The sequence below is a fragment of the Ailuropoda melanoleuca genome, chromosome 17 (genome assembly GCF_002007445.2).
Source record: "Ailuropoda melanoleuca isolate Jingjing chromosome 17, ASM200744v2, whole genome shotgun sequence".
NCBI lineage: Eukaryota > Metazoa > Chordata > Mammalia > Carnivora > Ursidae > Ailuropoda > Ailuropoda melanoleuca.
In genome coordinates, this window is record NC_048234.1 from 41,407,459 (window position 1) to 41,429,409 (window position 21,951).

The 21,951-nt window shown below is 44.7% G+C and overlaps 1 protein-coding gene across 3 annotated transcripts in view; it reads right to left on the reverse strand.

Moving 5' to 3' along the window:
• Positions 1–915: 915 nt before the first annotated feature.
• The window catches only part of HSD17B3 (hydroxysteroid 17-beta dehydrogenase 3), a 47,053-nt gene continuing 26,017 nt past the window's right edge, over positions 916–21,951 (reverse strand). The window contains exons 4-12 of one of the 3 annotated variants that reach the window (XM_019810141.1): positions 21,015–21,122; positions 19,915–19,982; positions 18,612–18,647; positions 15,747–15,781; positions 14,582–14,663; positions 13,861–13,926; positions 12,332–12,481; positions 2,896–2,971; positions 916–1,032 (exon numbers count right to left, since the gene is read on the reverse strand). In XM_019810141.1, coding sequence (XP_019665700.1) covers positions 2,897–2,971; positions 12,332–12,481; positions 13,861–13,926; positions 14,582–14,663; positions 15,747–15,781; positions 18,612–18,647; positions 19,915–19,982; positions 21,015–21,122 — 620 coding nt within the window. In that variant the 3' untranslated portion in view covers positions 916–1,032; position 2,896. Of the gene's footprint in view, positions 1,033–2,895; positions 2,972–8,557; positions 8,833–10,264; positions 10,443–12,331; positions 12,482–13,860; positions 13,927–14,581; positions 14,664–15,746; positions 15,782–18,611; positions 18,648–19,914; positions 19,983–21,014; positions 21,123–21,951 lie in introns of those variants that run through there. The other 2 variants (XM_019810140.1, XM_002929459.4) reach the window with 2 other exon arrangements.

Here is a 21,951-nt window from a genome sequence, read left to right on the forward strand (position 1 = left end):
GTACAAAGGATAGCACGTGTGGTGATGAGCACTGGGTGTTATATGCAAGTAATGAATCATTGAACACGACATCAAAAACGAATGATGTCCTGTACAGTGGCTAACTGAACATAATTTTAAAAATGTGTTAACCTTCTAGATCTTCGAGTCCGTGAAAAACTGCCATGGAAAGCTTTGAATCAGACAGACCTGAGTTTGAATAATGGCTTCATTATTTACCTGTTTGGTGGACTTGGGCAAATTGCTTAATAGCATGGGGCCCTGGTTCTCATCCATAAAACAGGGATCATAATAGCTTCTATCTCACAAGGTTGCTGCAAAATTTAAATGCAATTATGGAATAAAGCCTTTGCCATGAGGTAAAGTTTGGTTTTAAAAAAAAATAAAAATAATAAAAATAATAAAAATAAAAATAAAAATGTGTTAAATACGGGAAAAAAAACAAGTATAATTGGTGAGGATGAGGAGAGAAGCTGGGGCCCTCACACACGCTGTTGGTGGGAACATAAACATGGTACAATACCTTCGCGGTTCCTCAGCAGCTTACCCATGATCCACATTTCTGCTCCCAGGTATCCACCCAAGAGAATGAAAACACATGTCCACACATAAACACGTACACGAGTGTTCATAGCAGCATGATTCATAATAGCCAAAATGTAGAAACAACCCAAATGTTCATCAACTGACGAACCGGTAATTAAAATGTGATCTATCCACACACTAGACGATTATTCAGCAGCAGAAAGGAATGAGGTGCTGACACATGCTACAACTCAGACGAACCTCGGAAACATTATGCTAAGTGAAAAAAAGCCAATAACAAAAAGTCACATATTACATGATTCCATTTTTATTAAAAGTCCAGAATAGGTAAATCCAAGGAGACTGAAAGTAACTCAATGTCTGCCTGGGGCTTGGGAGGGGGATGTGGAGTGGGGAGTGACTGCTGATGGGTATGGGGCTCCCAGGTGGGGTGATGAAGTGTTCCAAAATTATGCCGAAATTGATTGTGGCAATGGCTGCCCAACTCTGCGAATAGATTAAAAACAATCTGAGTGTAAACTTCAAACAGGAGAATTGTATAGCATGTGAATTAACAAACCATTATAAAAATACTCACATCATCGATATCAACCAAACAAAAAGATGCACGTACAAGGATGTATGTTCTTTTAAGTTATTTATAAGACTTTAAAAGTAAAAAATACCCAAATGCAAAGCAAAAGGGATGGTAAAATAAATTATGTTTAGTCATACGAATAAGTATTAAGTAACCACTGTAAATCATCTTTTGAATACTTATTAACACAAGGAAACTTCATGCTGCAATCTTAAGGCAAAAGGCAGAATGGAAAATCTGCACTTAGACACACAGACACAGAGAACATTTATTTTAAAAAATCCACAATCAGGGGCGCCTGGGTGGCACAGCGGTTAAGCATCTGCCTTCGGCTCAGGGCGTGATCCCGGCATTATGGGATCGAGCCCCACATCAGGCTCCTCCGCTATGAGCCTGCTTCTTCCTCTCCCACTCCCCCTGCTTGTGTTCCCTGTCTCGCTGGCTGTCTCTATCTCTGTCAAATAAATAAATAAAATCTTTAAAAAAAAATCCACAATCAGTGAAAAATGGTTACTATTGGGTGATGGGATAAATGGTGATCTTTATTCTCTTCTCTTCCATCTATAGCTCTGTATTTCCTACTCTGCATAAATGTTTATAATTAGGAATTTATTTTTCAAAGTTTGAGAAGGAAAATCTATTTCCAAAACTGCCTTAAAATTTATGAACTATAAGAGCTGAATTATAGAACATGTGGTCAGGCCTTCTAAGTTTACTGATGAGGTAACCAGACCCCCAAGAGGCCCACTCTCAACCATCTCAACAGTGTGTGAACCTGAAACAGTCCTTTTCTCTTCTTTGCTCCTTTTGTCTTTTGATGAACCTCCTACAGACCGACACACACACACGCACACACACACGCACGCACACACATGCACACACGCACACACACGCGCACACGCGGCACAAAAAAAAATTGAGAGAAAATCCTTGAGGGCATTATGCTAAGACAGAGAAGTCAAACACAGAAAGACAAATACCATATGATCTCACTTACGTGTAGGACCTCAAAAACAACAAAAAACAAAAACACCTGTGCTCATAAAGAAAACGAATTGGTGATTTCCAGAGGTGGGGTGGTAAGGGGGGGCGAAATGGGTGAAGGTGGTCAAAAGGTGCAAACTTCCAGTTATAAAATAAATAAGTCGTGGGGGTGTAATATACAGCATGGTGACAGTAGTCAGTAATACCATCTCTGTATTTGAAAGTTGCTAAGAGAGTGGATCTTAAAGTTCTCCAAGAAAAAAAAAAATCGTAACCATGTGTGAGGATGGATGTTAACTAGACTTATTGTGGTGATCATTTTGCGATAAATACATATATCAAACCATTATGTTGTACACCTGGAACTAATATAATGTTATATGTCTATAATATCTCAATTAAAAGAAAAGAACTGAAAAAAAAAAAGATTTGAGGGATCTCTCAAGTTGGATTCTGTTCTAAAATTCCTACAGGATTAGATAGAAAGACCCACCCAGCCCATTAGAGGGCAGTAGCAAGTCAGGCCAGGCTGAGCCCTAAGCACCGTGGATAAACTACAGTGAGAATAAACATCATTCTTTGGCATCAGAAGCAGACAAACTTGATTAAAATCATGCTGACCCTGGGATGACCGTCTTCAGTTTTCTCTGGCAAGTGTGGGCTAATGGAGTCTGTTTGAAGTGGGGCATTCTGGTTCCCATCCCACAAGAGCAAGACATGGATGATGCCCCAGGGAGCGGCCCCAGCAACAGCTCCCAAGTTTTCTCAGAGCAGCAGCCCATAATCACCTCATTCTCTTCCTCCAAGTGTTGTCAGAGGGCTTCTCCAGGCTTTGGCATCCTGGGAGGTAGCACAGATGGAAGGCTGGAAGAACACAGAGTGAATCCTTCTATCAAAATGACCAGCTGCTGATGCTGTTCCTTGGGGTTCCAAGCTCTCCAAACAAAAAGAGAATCAGGCGAGAGACAAGAGCCCAGTACTGCTCAGCGGAAACAAAAGTTCAGAGATATTTGGCAAGACTCCTTCTTCCCAAATGATTCCCAGAAGATGGTAAATTAGGAAAGTGGTCAGTGTTGAAATTGAGGTGCGTGGGCTTGGCTGCAAAGCCTAATTGCTCCCCTCTCTCCATGATATGTGATAGTGAAAAACACAGTGTTGAGGGAATACTGCTCACCTCTTGTTCTTAAGCCCAGTTAAAGAACCTTATCTGAGGCAAGTAGGGCTCTACCATAGCCCAGAGGATGACCCACGTTCAAATTCCAGCTCTGCCACTCAGTTGTCAGGTGAACCTATGGGCATTACTCAACCTTTCTGTGTCTTCACTTCCTTATCTGTAGAATGACGGTAATATTAATAATAGTTCCTACTTTCTAAGTTGTCATGAAGATTTACATAGTCCCTTACCCATTATTAGTATTCAACAAATGTCAGCTAGTTTCTAGTGCTAGACCCTTTTGATCCTTGCTTCAATTCAACATTCTGGGGCCTTTACTATGAGGAAATCCTCCCTTAAATTAAAGGCCCTTAGGGCATCTGGGTGGCTCAGTTGGATAAGTGTCCAACTCTTGATTTCAGTCATGATCTCAGAGTTGTGAGATCGAGCCCACGTCAGGCTCCACACTCAAGTGGGGAGTCTGCTGGAAGTTGTCTCCCTCTGCCCCTCCCCCCCAAAATAATAAATAAATAAATCTTTTGAAAAAATAAAAGATAAATAAAGACCCTCAAAAAGCTTGCTAGACAATCAATCATTCAAATCAATCCAGGATTAATACATTGGATAAACCCACATATTACAGAATGAAAAACTAGATCTAAAATCTGCCCCAGGTTGTGTACGCTGAAGTGCATTCCTTTGTTCGCCTAAACTGGTAGTGGAAGTTCCTCCCCAAAGGCAAATTTACTAAGATTGGATGTGAGGGTTTAGAAACATAATCCCTACACTTTTATAAGTTGCTCCATCAATACTTGAAATGCCAAGTAATCCCCTATGATCCATGCTAGGACAAACACTTACTGTAAGATTAATTAGTATGGCTCATTGTATTTTCTAAAGATGGCCACAGCAATATTTGGGTACTTCTCCCATCAGGAGGTGGGCTTTGTGTTCCCTCTCACTGAATCTGGAAGGGCTTGAGAATAATGTCATGTGACTTCAAGGCTCATCATATAAGACAGTATGGTTTCCTCCTGGTTTTCTCTGGGATGCTCTTTCTTGAAATCCAGCCACCAAGCTGTGAGTAAAACCAAGCAAAACGTAGAGGGGCCATGTATAGGTTTCCATCCAGCAGACCCAGCTGTGGTCCCAGACAATAATTGCCATCAATTGGCAGATATGTAACAAGCAATCATGCAGCTCCAGAGGCTGACACATTTCCAGCCTTTGAGTCTCCCCAACTGAGCCCCAGATACCATGGAGCAAAACAAATCATCCCATTGTGCCCTTTCTGACCCACAAAATCTGTGAGCACAAGAAAATGGTTGTCATTTTATGCCACTAAGTGGGGGATCACTTGTTACATGGCAATGGTAACTGGAACAGCTAGCAAGCATGGTTGTCTCACATTTAAGCAGTTTGGGCTTTAATGTCTGTAAAATGGCTCCTGCTTTGCTGAAATCTTGAATTCCACAATAAAATATTTATTCTTTGGGTTTAAAATATTACCACTTTTGAAGGGATAAAGAAAGGGGGGGTAATCAGAAGGGGGAATGAAGCATGAGAGACTATGAACTATGAGAAACAAAATGAGGGCCTCAGAGGGGAGGGGGGTGGGGGAATGGGATAGACTGGTGATGGGTAGTAAGGAGGGCACGTATTGCATGGTGCACTGGGTGTTATATGCAAGTAATGAATCATCGAACTTTACCTCGGAATCCGGGGATGTACTGTATGGTGGCTAACATAATATAATAAAAAAATCATCAAAAAAATAGATAAATAAATAAATTTAAAAAATAAAATAAAAATAAAATATTACCCCTTTTGAAACATAGAGTTGAGGGTAGGCAGAAGCCCAGCATCCCATCTAGGAGCTACCAACTATTAATGGTATGACTTTGAGAAAATCACTTATTATGTGGGTCTTCCGTTGCATCCCTTCCCTCCAAATCCAATCTCTGTTCTCCCCCACCCCTGAACCTGGTGCCTCAGGAGATTAACCTCATGAATTACATCAGTGAGCTAGCTTCCAGTTAGATGTGACCAATGGGAGCCACCAGCAAGAGACCCAGAGGACAGCAGCAGAATGAAGTTGAGGCATTTATTCCTGCAAAGGAGAGACATGACTGCTTCTCCTCTTAACACTCTGTTCTCGATAATTCTGGTCATCAAATGTGTGGAGAGGTTTTCTCACACCAAGCAATTCTCAGACACCAGCTGGGTGTCCTACAATTTAACTCATTTCTGACACTCTTTGCCTGAAAGGAGCATCAGATCCCACAGGTTAAAGGTTGTCCTACAAGACTGCCCCCACTTCAGATGCCAGTTGCAAGTCCAGGCTGTCACCTGAGCTTCTGACCAATTTACTGGCTATAAATTGAAAGTCCCCACGAACCCTCCTCAGGTTCAGTCATTTGCTGGAACAGCTCATACAACTCAGGAATAGCTAGATGTAAGAGATGTACAGGGCAAGGTACATGGGAAGAGGTGTGGAACTTCCATGCCCTCTCCAGGCACGCCACCTTCTTAGCCCTCCGCATGTTCACCAACCTGGAAGCTCTCCCAACCCATAGTTTATAGAGCCTTTATTACATAGGCATGATCGATCAAAGTATTGGTCATTGTTGATTGAATTCAACCTCATCCTCTCAACCTTCCCCAAAGATTAAGGAATAAGACTGAAAGTTCCAACCTTCTAATCACATGGTCAGTTCCCCTGGCAACCAGTTCCCATCCTTAGGGGCTTTCCAAAAGTCACCTCATTAACATAAACTCAACCATGGTTGAAAGGGGCTTGTTACAATAACAAATGGTGCACTTACTGGCCTTACCACCTGGAACATTACAAGGAATGGGGATGAAGGTGACATCTCCCTCTCTGTGTGGTGGCCAAAGCCTGGCAGCATCTCTCAGCTAGAGGTCAAGCTCCTCTGAGGCAGTGTTCCTTACACTGTTCTTTCTCCATCCTTCTTCTTCTTCCTCTCCCTCCCCCCCCCCCACATCCCTTTCTCCGTCTCTCTCACTGGATCCATAATTGCTCCCTTCCCAGCCCCCTCAGGCTTGGGGGTAATAAAAGCACAACTCTCCTAGCTCTGATGACTTCCCTGCACCCTCCCCACGTTTGCAAATAATTCCTCCAATTGGTCAATCATGCCTTCTGTTTCCTCTGCAAACCCTGACTGATAGAGAGTTTCCTTCATTGTCAAAAAAGTCCACCCATCCAGCCTGCATCCCAGATCAGGCAAGAAAATCAGCTGAGCGTAGTCTGTCGGGACCAGTGACAAAAAGAGAAAGCACATGGAGAGTTTCAAAGAGAAGGGATTCTGGGAAACAAACTGAGGGCTTCAGAGGGGAGGGGGGTGGGGGAATGGGATAGACTGGTGATGGGTAGTAAGGAGGGCACGTATTGCATGGTGCACTGGGTGTTACACGCAAATAATGAATCATCGAACTTTACATCAAAAACCAGGGATGCACTGTATGGTGACTAACATAACAATAAAAAATTATTCTAAAAAATAAATTAAATAAATAAATAAAAATAAAAAACAACAACAAAGAGAAGGGATTTAGTAGCAGGAATTGGCAACACCACAGCAGGAGGCGGAAAGAACACAAGAGGGTACTTAGGACCTCAGGTATCAGTAACTGCAGGGCTGGCGGAACCAGCAGAGCAGGTGCTGTTTCCCGGGAACTGGGTGTTGCAAGGGGGAGCCTCTGCATGGCTAATGCTCAGTGCCCTGAAAGGGGTGCTGTGGGACTGGTGCTACCATCCGGCTTCCTCGGTGGTGCTGAGGCTGGCTACTGCTGTCCCCTCTGCAAGGGGATGGTAATAAGAATGCAAACAGGGGGGCGCCTGGGTGGCAGAGCGGTTGAGCGTCTGCCTTCGGCTCAGGGCGTGATCCCGGCGTTATGGGATCGAGCCCCACGTCAGGCTCCTCTGCTATGAGCCTGCTTCTTCCTCTCCCACTCCCCCTGCTTGTGTTCCCTCTCTCGCTGGCTGTCTCTATCTCTGTCTTATAAATAAAATAAAATAAAAAAATCTTTAAAAAAAAAAAAAAAAAAAAAAAAAGAATGCAAACAGGAAGGAGTTTCCCTCAGCCCTCACCTTCTTTTACGCTCCCAAAGTTGCCTCCCATGGGCAGAAGCTAACACAAAGCCGGCTGGCATAAGTGCCTTAAGACCTGAGCCTGGAATTTCCCTGCCGGACATCAACGGAGTATGAAATGTGGGGCTTAGGCCAGAAGACAACAGGTGAATAACCAATACCTATGGGCACCATAAAAACATTCTGTCCTGTAATTATTATTGTTACCCATAACTGATAAAATTTAAATCGATCTCCATACCTCAGAATGAATTTTTCCCAGTCTTTCCCCCAGAGCATGTTTAATAAAAGCTATGATATTTCAGCCCATGATTTCCAAGCTTACCAAGGTTTTAAATGTTCTGTCTACCCTGAGCTTCCCCCCAAACATCAAAATGCCCCATAAATACCAACCAAATCTCCCAGACTCCTTTTATAACCAGAGCAACAGTACATAAATTCTTTTCTCACACCGTAAGTGCCTATGACGGTCTCAGGAAAGATGAGTGCCACCAAGCGTCCGCAGTGCCTAGAGCGTGGTGATGTCTTGGGGGAAGCACAGGGTAGACTGACCCGGGCCAGCCAAAACACGCTTCACCGGTCTGCTCCTCCCCCGACTCCCTACTAGTGCCCCCCACACACCACCTCCTGTATGCTGACAAGTCGTCAGCCCAGCACCCCAAAAGCTGGAGACCTATAAAAGTCTCATTTCTGCAGGTATCGACACATGCACCACAGCAATGGTTTTTCAGCTATTTTTATCAATGTATGTTTTTCTGTTTTATTTTTACGAACACACTCTGACATAGAACCCCAAATATAAATAAAATAGATAAAGCTGGTTCTGCATTAGTTGAAATGGGAGCCCCCAGAAACTGGCCTGATGCAGCTGTGGCCCCCACCCCTTCTGCTAGAGCTTCTGGGGTCTCTGAGGAGCCCAGTCCGAGTGCTCGGCAACTACAGCAGTCTCGGGAAAGTTCAGTAACTGCTGACATTTTTTAACACGGCCACAGAGGTAGCTTCTCTGTTTGAACGTTCTCAATGTTCACGGTATCAGAGGCTTCCTTCTCACCACATTTATATTATAATCCCACATAGAAATTCTTCCAGTTTCCCCTGTAGACACCCTCATCTTTTCACACACAAAGCCCTAAACCCCATTGCACAACGCATGTGTTCACACTACAGCTTTCCCAAAGATCTCCAGACGCAAGTAAAATGGCAAAAAAAAAAAAAAAAAAAAGGAAGTTGTATTTGGGGACGGTATTTGTGACATGGCTTCTCCAGCGTCAGGGGAGAGGGGGCTCTTCTCCTTAGTTTTCTGCGGCCAATGGGGAACGTGGCGAAGAGAACACCGCGGGACGGCACGTCAGCCCACTTGGACTACATAGCGTTGGTATTCTGCTTGAGGTAGTCCATGTACTTCTTCTGGAATGTGCTGCTGTACAAAACCCGTGATGGGATCAGGCTCAGGAAGGTCCGCTTAAACAGACAAAAACGTGTGTTTGGGGAAGAAAGGAGAGCAAGCGAGTGAGAAAGAACCATCGCGGTGTATATTCATCATCTTTAAAACTATTTTTTCTAACTGCCAGACTTAAGGCTCAAAATCTTTTAGGCACGTGCTAAAATTTAAAGGTCTTATGACACTTTCTCAGCAAACAAGGTTTTCTCAGAAACCAGAACAGTCACTTGTAGAATCAACCCTGAGGAAATTCTAAATTAAAAGAACCCTGGCCCGAGGAACACGCTTCCCCCCTGTCTCCTTCTCTTAGCGAGCACTTCCTCTTCCTAGTGCCCAATCTCCCAGGGTCTTCATGTGCTTTTCACCAAGGTTCTACTAAAAGGAGATTCCAGAAAACAATCAGAAATGCTTTCACCACCTGGCATAATGCCTGAGGCATAGTAGGCACTAAGCAAATACACAAATGCATCGATGAGTTCATGAACAAGAGCCAGACACAGCAGAGTATAAATCACTAACACGGAACATTTGCTTGGAAAAGTGGGGAGCAGGTATGGAGGGGGGCTTCAAGTCAAGGCGTGAATGCTTAGTTGGATGCACGCCAGGCAGTAAGCACAGGCATTGAAAGGCCTCTTGCCCTCAGATCATACCCATGTCCTGTAAGACAGCTTCAGGCCCCCGGAAGCAGTCATTCTGTCCGCAGTGTAATCCTGGGCATCCGACCTCCCTCAACCTACTGCCCCCCCACTGAACAACAGGATTTCGACCAGAGGAAAATGTAAGCTTTTCAGTAAGTGTTCCTATTCTTCAGAAAGCTCAGATTCTCAGTCTATTGCACTCATTGAGATATTTCAAAGCGGGGCACCAAAGATGGCTTCTGGGGAAACAAAATAAAACCCTTCCTCCACTAGCCAAGTCAATGAGTGAGTGCAACTTTTTCCTCAGGAACTTCATTTTTCTCCCCTTTAGAGCTTTTTAATGTCACAGCAAAATCAAGCCCTTTCATTAGCTTTGCCTTAAAACTAAATGTTTTGGCTTACTGAAGTCAGCCATAAAGAAAATAAATTAAAATTCTAGGTCCCTAGAAAAAGTTCTAAAAGGTCCCTTCTTCTGTCTCCTCCTTGCCGTCTACCTTCTCCCAATCTAGAAGGATGGTATAGAAGAAACCAGGGAAAGCATGGCATTGGACAAAGGTGGACTTAAACCCTAGCTTCACCATTACCAGCCAAGTGGCCTTGGGTATCTCATCTAGGTCTGAATTTCAGTTTCCTCAACTATAAAACAGGAACCAAATGATCTTACAAGATGATTAAGAGAAGTAACCCCGAGAACCACATGGACTCTACGTTAGAGGCTCTCTTCCAGCCCCAGTTCCGGTCCTAAAACTCCTCGCGAGTGAAGTGCATGCTGTCTTTGCCTTGCCTTTTTGGAATAGAAGGTTTGCTTGCTTACCAGTCAATTCTACTTGATTGCTCAAACTTCAGAGTCAATGATTTTTCTAAATTCCAGCAAACTCTAAATTGGCCTTAATGGCTTTAAAGATTTGTGTGATTTGTGTGTTCTCCTTTGTTTTCTCTTTTGCTTCAATAGGCACAAAGGCTCTTTTGCCTAGGCTGTTCTTGGCCTCTGTCTGCCGGAAGAGATTTGATTTGTTGCATAAGAAATCAAAAGAGAAAAGACAAAATTTTTTTTCAACTTTTGACAACTAGAATTGCACTATGTAGCAAGACGATAATCTTGCAAGCCAGGCTATGTCTCGAGAAAACATTTTCTAAATGCTGATGGATCCTATTTAAGACATCAATATCCCAGAGGACGTGTATTCTTCTATATGCGGGCCTAGGCTGGGTGGAGGGCTGGGAGACCAGGGGATTCAGGTGAAGAATATGAACATGTGATAAATAAATAAAGGGGACACTGAGGGCAGAGGAGGAGATATCACCCCCATTCTTTGGGAACATTATCTCAGCATGGCAAGAGAGGTGCTAGCATTTGGTTTTCCGGCATTAGTCAAGTCCATGTTGATGCTGACACAGAAGTGAGAGCCAAAGGGCCTTTATGAACCAAAGATCCAGATGGACTGTAGGTCTATGGCTGCATGGGGGAAGTACAGAGATTCAGGGCTCTGCAGTCCTTAGTAGCGGGGAGTTCACTGACCAAACCAAATGGATAGAAAGGGTCATTGCTCCCCAGAGTCATAAATCAGCAAGGTGCACAACCACCAGGTAGATGTGGGGCAACAGCCACACACACCTGAGGACCAGCAGGAGAGCATGAAGATTCTTCTCCCTGTCATCTCAGTGAGAGAGGCAGGAGAAAGGCATGCTCCCGGAAAGACTGAGCACTTTAAATAATAATCAAAAAGCACATCTCCTAAATGTCCAGCTCGGATGACTAGATCAAACCGGAGTTGACCTCACTGGACATTCTATTAATTTGTTTTCCTGCCGTGCAGCAAGCAGTGATCTGGAGAAAGCCCAGATCATCAACAGGCAAAGTCAAGAGCCTATATTCCTTCTGTATGTCCACTTGGCACGTGTCTTACACTGGTGACTGGGCACGTTGCTGAGGTTCTGCAGTGAAAGTAGCAAGTGATCTTCCAAGACAATTCAGTATCTCTTGCAGAGTCTCCAGGAGTCCCAGGGGGTAACTGAATGCTTGGGAAGAGATCATGTATTCCTTCTAGCACCTGAGAGAGAAGGAGCGGGGGGAGAAATCTAATTCCCATGACACGAGGCAAAGGAGAAAGTTGACATATGAAGGGAAAGTAAAGATATGTCTAAAAAAAATTTTTGGTGACATTCGAAACAGAACCACACTGACACTGTCTGTTTGTTTTCAGTATCAGCTTGCAAAAGTCAAGTCTACCTTTGTTTCATGTTTGTGGTTGCTTCTAAAAGCAGCCCAGGGATGGTAAGAAGTCCTCATACCCTGTGCCACTAAATCTTACTTCCAGATTCGATGGAGTCCATGTTGTGCTAGAATCAGCTTGTACTTGGCTCTCAAGAGCCAATTCTGCACATTCCTAAATCCAGGGGCAAGGACAACACAATGGGAGCTTAAAATCAGCCATGGGGGGAGTATGTAAACCATGAAAATCAGCAAACCCTACAAATCAATGTGTTTGGGGTATTTTTCCTAGAGAGCCAGATATTAAAACATTTCTTAACACAGGGAGCCAGAGAAGATAGCAGGACCCAGTCCCCACCCCGACACAAGGACCTTCCTGTGTCTTGGTCTGCCCTTCCAGAGAGCTCAGGGAGCCACCTTACTTTCTGAGGAAAGAAGTGAGGGTGAGCCAAGGGTGATATTTGCCAGTCTGGGGTTATCTATGGGCTGAGCCTGGGGGCTCCAGCTTCTCGCCTTTGCTACATATGCTCTTTCACTGGCTATGTGACCGCTTAGCAGCACAGCCTCTGGCAGCACAAGCCTGGCCACGAGAGGACAGGGTTGGCTGCTCCAACAGCAAAGGAGAGCTCTGCAGGGACCGCGTGCTTCGAGAAAGGAGGTATCAGTTACCAAGAGTTCGTGGGTGAGGCAGCCACAGGTTTCATCGCCAATCGTGACATAATTCAGTGATTCTTTAACAAACTCGTCGGCGGTCTTGGTTATCATGTTGGTGTGTAAATACTTGGTCATTGCGGTTGAAACAGCATATGGGGTCAGCACCTACAATGGGGAATCAAGGCCATAACACAGGAGCAATCTGCCCACCCCCAAGACATGAACCCCTATTCTAACCCTCCCTTTATTTTCCAACTCTGTTCTTCTGTAAAAAGTCGCAGGATCTCCACTGATAATGGAGCACTGGAAAGGCATAGAACTGGCACAGAGCTGTGAATCAGAAAAACTGGTTTCTGGTTTAATTTCATCACTAACTCAAGCTGAGGCCTTAGCCACACAACGTCAGCTGGTTCAAATGTACACAGGGTGACTGAGGACATGAATTATCTCTTAAAACATGGTGACCAGACCAAAGATAAAAATGCAGGACAGTTAAATTTGAAATACAGAAAAACAAGGAAAAAAATTTCAGTATAATATGTCTCAAGTATTGCATGGGATATACTTACACTAAAAAAAATGTTATTATCTGAAATTCAAATTGAACTGGGTGTCCTGTATTTTATCTGGCAACCTTATGCGAGGAGCTTATGTCTAACATATACAAGCAAAGTTGGAGCTATTTAAATTTGGATTCCCACTTTCACACTTCAGTTAGGAGCCAGGAGTGACACATACTTGATCATCTTTCCTGTTGTGGTAAGAAAAATAAACAACCGCACATCGCGGCCAGCAAAACACCATCAGTATGTACAGCAATCATTTTGAAGATTTAACCGTGAGTGTGCCATTTTCATTTCTAATAGTAGGTCATAAAATTTCTTCCCAAACAATAACAAAAAATGTCTGCAAATTGTTTATTCCAGGTTCCAGAAAGCACTTAGCTCTAACTATGTTGCTGAACCAAGCCCATGCATGTCACTGACACCTCAAGACTACAGATGGCTGTGACTACCCAGCTCTGTTGACGGTTGGGACGAGGTCATCTCCACGATGGTTCTGTCATGGAGGTGAAACAGGAAACCACATACTCTTCCCCAACCACTAAAGAACCACAGTGTGGGGATCTTTGTGGCCCATCACAGATGAACAGCTCCCAAAGGACTTCCAACCCCTGCCTGCTGCCTCGTTCCAACAGGGATCAATTGCTGTTTTCTTTTGTTTCTTCTCCACAATTCCTCCCACCTAAGCCCGTCTCCTGTACCTGGGTCAGAGAGTAAAGGGTGGTTAGACGAGACCCCAATTTCTGTCCTGATGCAGTGCTCACTCACTGCATTTCCTCCTCCAGGGCATGGGTGAGGGCAGCAGCAGGCAGAACTAGGGCGGCTCAGTCGCCACTGTGATGGTCACAGGAACTCCCATGGTGTCATCCAGACCCTCCCTCCTGGCTGTGTATGCACAGCCGGTCCTGCAGGAGGCAGTGGCCCCAGCTCCATGGGAAGCCACAGTTCCTCGACCCAAAGACCCAGAGCTGTTAACCTCACCTGAATAATGATTCCTTTCTGTTTATATTCTGCTTGCAGTGCCTTGGAAAACGTGCACACAAAAGCCTGGAGCAAGAAGGAGAAAACACCTAAGGGAGAGCTTGTTTTGTCATCTGAGGCAACTGATTCAGATTTCCAAGGGTACTGCAGGGAGCCTACCTGCTTGACCTTAAATGCAGCAGTTTGCCTGATGGGAGTTAGGACTTTGTTTCTTGGCCTGGGAAAAGCTCCCTCAATGAGCAGGAGCGTACATTTTGGGATAAATACATGCCGAGGGCCACGGCATACAGACGACCCTACCCAGGGAAAGCTCTCCCTTGTCTCCCTGCCTGGGAACACCCCCTCCTCTGAGGGTTTGTTTTTAAGACTAGGGCATGGGACACCTGACCTGCCCCCAGGACAGAAGAAAGCTCCAGTGTTACTTGCTGGCAGCAAGAGACCAGAGCTCTGGGGCAAGGAGGTGAGTAGGGCCTGGAGTCCCAGGGGGGCTGTGCCTGTCCCGCTAGTTGCTGCAGGGCTCCATCAGCCCAGGGCCAGTGCCTTTTTCTAATTTGTACCCAGACATCTGCTGACGGGCCCTGTACATAGAAGCCCCCTGGACATTTGCCCTCCAGGCCAGTCTGTCCATCAGCTTGCCAGGGGATCTGAAGTCCAGAGGAAAATGCCAACGGGGAGAAATAAGAGAAAGAAGAAGAAGTTTGGCCTCCATGCTGTCACTCACCTTGGAAGCCGAATACATGGAGTAGAGAGGCCAGGGAAAGATGGCCACACCGGAAGAAATGTTCAAGATAAGGCCTTTCTGCCTAAAAAACAAAGTAAAGTTCTGAATGATTTGCTGCCTGATCACACGCACCCTGAGAGGAAAGACAGCAAAAGAGCTCCTGTGACTCTCACTGGAAAAGTCCGTCCCCTCTAGGATGTGCATCACGAGTTCTGCTCCCCAGAACTGTACGCTTCCCTACGGCCTGGATCACGACACCAAGCAGTGACCCCACTCAGCAGTCAGTTGACATCAAGGGCTGGGGACTGGAAACGGGTTCTGCTACAACAGAGATCCCCCACCAAAATGCCGAGGACCAACTCAGCTCAGACAAGACTCAAGGGGGAAGGGACCCTTCTTTCTCATATGTGACCACATGAGCTCAAGGTCCCTTTTAACTCTTCAAGATGACTCACGCAGGGACAGATGTCAAACGCAGAATCCTGTCTTGGGTGGAATTTGACAGCCCATCATCTACTCACACAGGGACCCACACACGAGTCTCCAGGGTCCTTACTTAATACTCTTGAAATTTGGTAACTTTAATCCTTCCCAAATAGATGGGTTCAATCCAAAAAAACCAACAAACTGCAAATTAGACTATAAAGCCAACCTCCTTCTTCCTCTAGGGAAGATAAAACTATCAACCATTTGTATTTAATGAATACCACGTGGGAAAAAGCCAGTTCCATAAGGGGTGTTGTAATAGGATAATAAAACCACACACTAAATAGAGACACTGATAGGTGGTGATTTTTTCTACTAAATTTGAGTAATAATAAGAAATGGCCTTGATCTCAGGCCAACCTCTGAAGTTTCTTTTATGTTCAACATGAGTTAATGTTTTTAATACAATGCATGCTGAAATGGCTATTCTCTTCCGCCAGCAGATGCTACACTTAACCTTCAACTATGCTTATCTGTTTGCAAAGCTGGCCTGGTCCAGAATGTTACATTTTCTCCTGCAAGCTGCATGTCCTTCATCACAGTTTTACCATTGGTTAAAGCTGCAGTGGGATGAACTTTCTCCGCCTACCGCCTTCACCGTGGCCCAAGTCCCCAGGTCAGCTAACGGCCAGGCCAGGGAGGCCATGCTGTTCTGTGCTTTTTCAAAAACAGACCTTACCTCGACTCCATGTGTTTCAGAATTAGCTGTGTCATCTATAAGAGAAGGGGTAGAGTTAAGTCCTCTGACGAAGGAGCTGAGTATCCAGTGGGTGGGAGCTTAGGGAAGTAGGAGCCAGAGGAAGCCGGAAAATGAGCTTAATCTCTCAGGTGGCCTTGAAAATCTGCTGACACTTGTCGGAGGTAATTCTGGCAACACTAGAGTCTGACCACACCCCACAAAAGGCAACCTAGATGAACAGCAAACTGTTAGAGTCCGCTGGTTTCGTCCCCATAACCCTAACGTCTTCCTGGAAAATGAGGGAGGTGAAAAATTATGGAAATTGGCTTCTGGCCATGGGATCAACGCTGAGGTTCCCCAGATACTCTTCATTCTGGGAGACAGGTGTAAGTAGGTTGGCCATGATAAACCTCACCCACAAGTTAGAAGTGGGGGGACGTCAGGAAACCTAACCAGTGTCCACGAACACTCCACATACAAGGCATGAGCTAGAGAAGGACATCGCAGTCCAACAGCAGCCATGTAAACAGCTTGCAGATGGTCTGTGGAATAGCTGCATAGAGAGCCCATGTCTGTCTATCCATTGGAATTGCAGGCTGGGAAGTCCTTTCCCTGTCCCAACTTGCTAGTCCCGGAAAAGGTCTTCCTAAGCAGTTCTGGAACTTAAATAGCCCATTAAGAGAGCTTTTAACTTCATAATTACAGGGCACCCCTTTTAGGAATTAAGGAAGAGGCAAACCCACAGACTGAAATGTTTTCAAAAGGACAACTGAGTGGCATCAGGCCTTGTCTCGGGAGCAGGTTTGAGGAGAAAACATCCAAACGCATGGGGAGGGGCAGAGAAATAAGGAGACTGAAGACCGGAAGGCAAATTTTGCCTGTTTTTCCATGTTGTCTGGGGGCCCTGCAGGAGCTTCCCGGCAGGCTCTGTCCCCGCCATTGCCCCTATATCGCAGGGCAGGCTCCTAAACCCAAGCCTGGGGACTCCAGATAATGTTCCCACTGCCCCGGGGCAGTGGTGGGGGTTGGAGTATCCGTAGACTATCTCCTGAAACACTGGATGTGGAGGGAGGGGGGAGAAGCATGAGGCCTGCATCATGCCGTCACCTTCCCCTTGCTCGGCCCACCTCACGAAGGGCACTGGGAAGCGCGGTTGGGCAGCACCCGCATCTCTTCCAAGCCTCCCGCCTGAATTCCCTATGATCCCAACAGAGACACAACATTGGACTTTGTGGGTCTCTCTGTCCCAAAGCTCCTGAAATTTAGTCTCTTACCCGAACTTCCCTTTGCCCATGAACTCATTCCCACATCTCTGCCCTTGACAGAGAATTCTGTTATTTCCAGGTGACTCCTTTGGGGTAACTAAGTGATGCTAGGCATGCTTCCAACCAGTGTGGCCAACTGAGGCACGGTGTACTTAGAAAGCTAATCTTCAATTAGTTTTCTTCACTATTTAAGGAAATTAGTGTCTACCAATATATATAACAAAATTTTTTTAGCAAATCAAAGCAATTCCCTGCTAAAGAGGTCAGAGGGTTGTCAAATACATTGGGGAAACCCTGTGACCAAATGGACCAAGCCTGAAAGATCAGTGTGTAAAATAACATGAAAGATTTTAGTGGTAAGGCAGCAGACAACAGTTGAACATATAAAACTTACAATTACACCAGCTGGGGTTTTAAAAAACTATTGATTGCTCCGCATAAAAAGAATGTATGTACCAATAAAAACTGAGCAGGAAACTTTAAAATACCGGTATGCTTACAGGAGACCAACCAACGATCAACTCAGCTCATCCACCTAAACATAATTTCACATGGTTCGTTCAGCATCCATCTCCCTCCTTATGTTGAGAGCAACCTCTTTTCCTTTGGGAAACCAGCCCTCCTCTCCCAGGCCTTGCTATAAAGATGAGACCTGCTGCTCCTTAACTGGGGTCCCAGCGCCATAAAACCAGGGATCATACCTGATTCACTGCCGTTAGTCAGAGTGGTCACAAGGACTGCCATGCACAGTTGGGAATATTGTATACTGAGCAAGGTGTCCAGCTGTGGGGTGACTGTAAGCTGAAAGCCCAGGGTTCACTCACAGGCAGTTAGAACGGCTCTCCACATTCAAAGGAAAGGGAGACATCGTGTGCACACAAAAGCATCATCTATCCACTCTAAAGCAGCACTTTTTTCCGAATTGTCTGCCCAGAGGGGTGCCTTTTTCTTACTCATTCAGAGGCACAACATAGGACAGCTTTGTGATAACCATGCCTATAAATGCTGACGCAGTTGACCCCAATCAAAGAACCTAACTGCTGAATGGCCCCTGACACACCCCTTAATCCAACACGGTCTCAACAGCAGATGAAGAATCGGAAGTTGGAGGGAGTTAAACAGCAACACTGCCCAGCTAACTAGTAGTTGAGATGAGATCAGAATACATACGAACTTGAGTTTCACTTCCACAAATATTTATTGAACATCAAAAGTCCAGAAAATCCAAGCCAGGCCTTCTGTCATTTTTCCAAACTGAGTGAACTTTCCACTATTACCAAAAACTAAAACTGGAAGAAGGTATTTTTTTTTAAAGTTGCCCTGTTATCCCAAATAAGTTTCAGTGTCATCAGGTCTAATATGTTCTGACATGTGACAAAATTAGATGTAAAAATAAGATTCAGATAGTCTGGAGAATAAATTCATCACTGTATTTTCTTGATGAAAACAGAAAAAGACAATCAAAAGACCACAACATGGCTTCTCAATCAAGTGCAGTTCAATATCAAAGACTTCCTCAGGGGAGAAAGCAATTTCCCCGAGTTGCCAGATTTCAAGTTACTACAGTTTAATGCAGTTAGCACGTATATTGACTACATACCTTGACTACCGAGGTGATGTTACAATGGATGAGACTCTGTAATAAACAATCACAACCACAAATTAGCTGGCGATTTGAGAAATTCCCCTGAGAAGGAGTCAGTGCTAAAGAACCATAACGTGGGCAAAACTGTGTGTCTGAGCAGTGCGCCTTACTGGCATAGCCTGGAAACTGATTCCTAATTCATGGCCACCAGGCACACACTGGGACCCGTAAGCATCTGACAGCCACTGTGACTCTCTAAGAATGTGATCTTGAGGAGAAGTTAATTAAGAAATAATTAATTTCCTTCAAAATTTAGGGACTTTCCTTCAAAACACGTTATTTCAAAGGGAGATGGTTAATTTCCATCTGGAGGAAGCAAGGTTAGCATATGTAGGCCTAGAAGACAATAGCATAGAGAATAGAAAGGCAAATGGTAATATAAGGTAGAGGTTTTGGGCTACAAGGGGCCAGATAGAGAATCTACTGAAATCACCCAAGACAGACAGAAAGGAAGGGAGGGACAGATAGAAGCAAGCACTGATGCAGACATAAACGGGGAAAGAGAAGCAAGAATGGAGCCTGCTTAATGGAGAGACACAGACTTGTGCCAGCAACAGGGAGTTAGATGGGGTTAGACATGTGACAAGGAGGGGAATTTTGCCAGGGGCGTTATTTGCCCATGCAGTAGACTTGGGGCTTACATAGGACCACAGGAATACCATGACAGCCTGTTTACAGTGGGTATAACTCCGTGATTCCGAAAGTCAGGGCCTGGAGGAGAGTCAGCCAACAGTGCTTTCAAGGACTGTTAAATGCATAACAAACGCAGTCCTGCCCTCCGCAGCAGCCCCATGGGTCGGTCAAGCTCGCCGCACTCGCAACACCCCCACACGCGGTTTGCAGCACAGACCTTCCTCATGCTGAAAGCTCAAAGAAATCCTATGACTTGCGAAGACAAAGAAAGCCAAAGAATTGGCCTTCTCCCACTTACAAGTACAGATGTGAATTTGTTAGCCGACACAAAGCCCCGAAAGATTAAAGCAGAACACAGAACCCCAAAAGAACAGGACAGTGGACAGGTACGTTCTGATGTGCAGAGAAGAAGGATGTCTCTATTCCAGAGGGGGTTGTGAAAAGTGGTGCCCTTGCCCGTGTGTCAGGTACCAAGGTAAAGAGAGAGGCCACGGACACCCACGTGGAATACAGAATTCGGCCTGACCGTGTCCCAGGTACCCCTTCCCAGGTCCGGGGGACTGCCCAGCCAGGGGGCCCAGGTTGCAGTGAGGGGAAATCATCCGCAGAAAGAGCCCAGGCCTACCTGGATTTCATCGGGTGTATCGAGGAAGTGGCTCGGGAGAAGGTTTGGAAGCATTCCGACGTTGTTGACTGACAGAGGCAGAATAGAAAGATGTCAGAAGAGCAGGTAGCAAATGTTTATTAAAAGCCTTAAACATGTTTATATTCAACCCCAGAAGTTCCTTTTCTTGGGAAGTTTTCCTAAGGAAACACGTACAGAAAAAATGTATAGACAAGGCTGTTCTTTGCCCCATGGTTTGATAACTAGGAAATTGGAGGGGAAAGCAGTTGTCCTGTAAGAGGGAACATCAGGGGGACAGGGGGCAGCCAGATGGTGGAGTGCGACACGCTTTCACAATGCTGCAGCTGCTTAGCAGTGTAAAGACACGGGGAAACATTTGTGGTGTGTGGTTTTTAAAAAAGGTTACAAAACAGTATGTAAATTTGTGTATGTGTCTGGAAGGATAGACATCAAAACGTTATCTCAGGCTGTTGGGATTTTAAGAAATTTATAGATCTTTTATGTGCTCGTGTATTCTTTTTGGGGTTTTTTGCAATAATGTGGTTTACATTTTTATTAGTGAAAAATTTAACTATTTTTAAAATTCAATAGGAAGTCTAGAAATCAAATCTTCTTTCCAAGTATAATACAGACACTGTGCTCTGTATGAGCTTATAAAATGTCACGGAAAAAATATTAAATATTATTATTATCATCGTCTTGTTTCCTGAATACCAAAGTCAATTCTCAAAGAACCATGCTGACTCACTATTTCATGACTCAATCACAGCAATATTTGTCTGTTAAACTAATTCTTTAGGAGGGTGTTTCTGAGATTCTTCCTGTCTAACATCCAAATCAGTGGGAAAAAATCCATTTTCCTATTATAAAATATGCTTGGGAAGGTTGACATATCTTAGTTTCATGTGTCCAAAGCCATAAATAAATTTGTTAATCCAATACGCCTCTTGAAGAATTGAGCCGTAATATTCTGTTGAATGCTACAGCTTAAAAGACAGTCCAGAGTCAAGTTCAAGTTTACCACGGAAAAATCAAGAGTCACTAAGATAATTACTTCCCTGATGTCTTACAATCAGTTTTGTGTTTTGCAATTTACTTACCTAAAATTCCAATGTCTAAGCCTTTAAGTTTTTCTCTAATATAGTCATAGATGTTGTCTTTGGTAAAATCTGCTTGTATAATCTTCACACTGCTCCCCGTAGCGCACTCTGCATTGGAGACAACAGGGATTCTTGAATGAACGGGAATCCAAATCCCTCCCTTGCTCATGGACTTCTCCAATGCTCCTGTAATGTGCTAAAAAATTTGTGAGTGATGATTTCTGGTGTTTCTAAGAGTTACTATGGTGACAAGTGCATGCACCAAAATAAATTTAATGCAGTGATTCTCAAAGTGGGGTCCACAGGCCACAGCATCCAGATCGCTGGGAACTTGTTAGAAATGCAAATTCGCAGGCTGCACCCCAGACCTACTGAACCAGAAACCCTGAGACTAGGACCCAGCGATCCGTTATTGCATGCACTCCCAGTGACATTGATCCATGGTCTAGTATGAGACCCCCAGTCTAGAGGCTGTGAGAGTATAGTGTGATATTGCCTCTGCTCAGGGTCAGGCCCCCTTGGCTTAGAGCAATCCTCTGTTTTTTCTAACACTTCAGCATTCACAATACATACACAATATCTTATTTTAATCCTCTCTACAACATTGTGAAGTAAATTTTACACCCATTTTCAAGAGGAGAAAACTAAGGCTTAGAGAGGCTAGCTTGCCCAAAGTCACCCACACTCTGTTCCCTCCATGCCACTCCGCTGTTCCATGTGGACTTAGCCTTGTGCCGGAGCTTTCGGCGGATATGAAAGCAACAGGTAGGTTTCACCAACTGCTGCCTACTCAGCTTTGGGGTTAAACCGAGTATTTCTGGGAGAAATGATCTTGAGGCTTAGTTTGGGGAGTGGGAGGTGCTTTCAGTCCAAAGACCCTTCTTGCTTTTCAAGAGGACAATAAAAAGCACATCTTAGCATCATGACGGAAGCACTG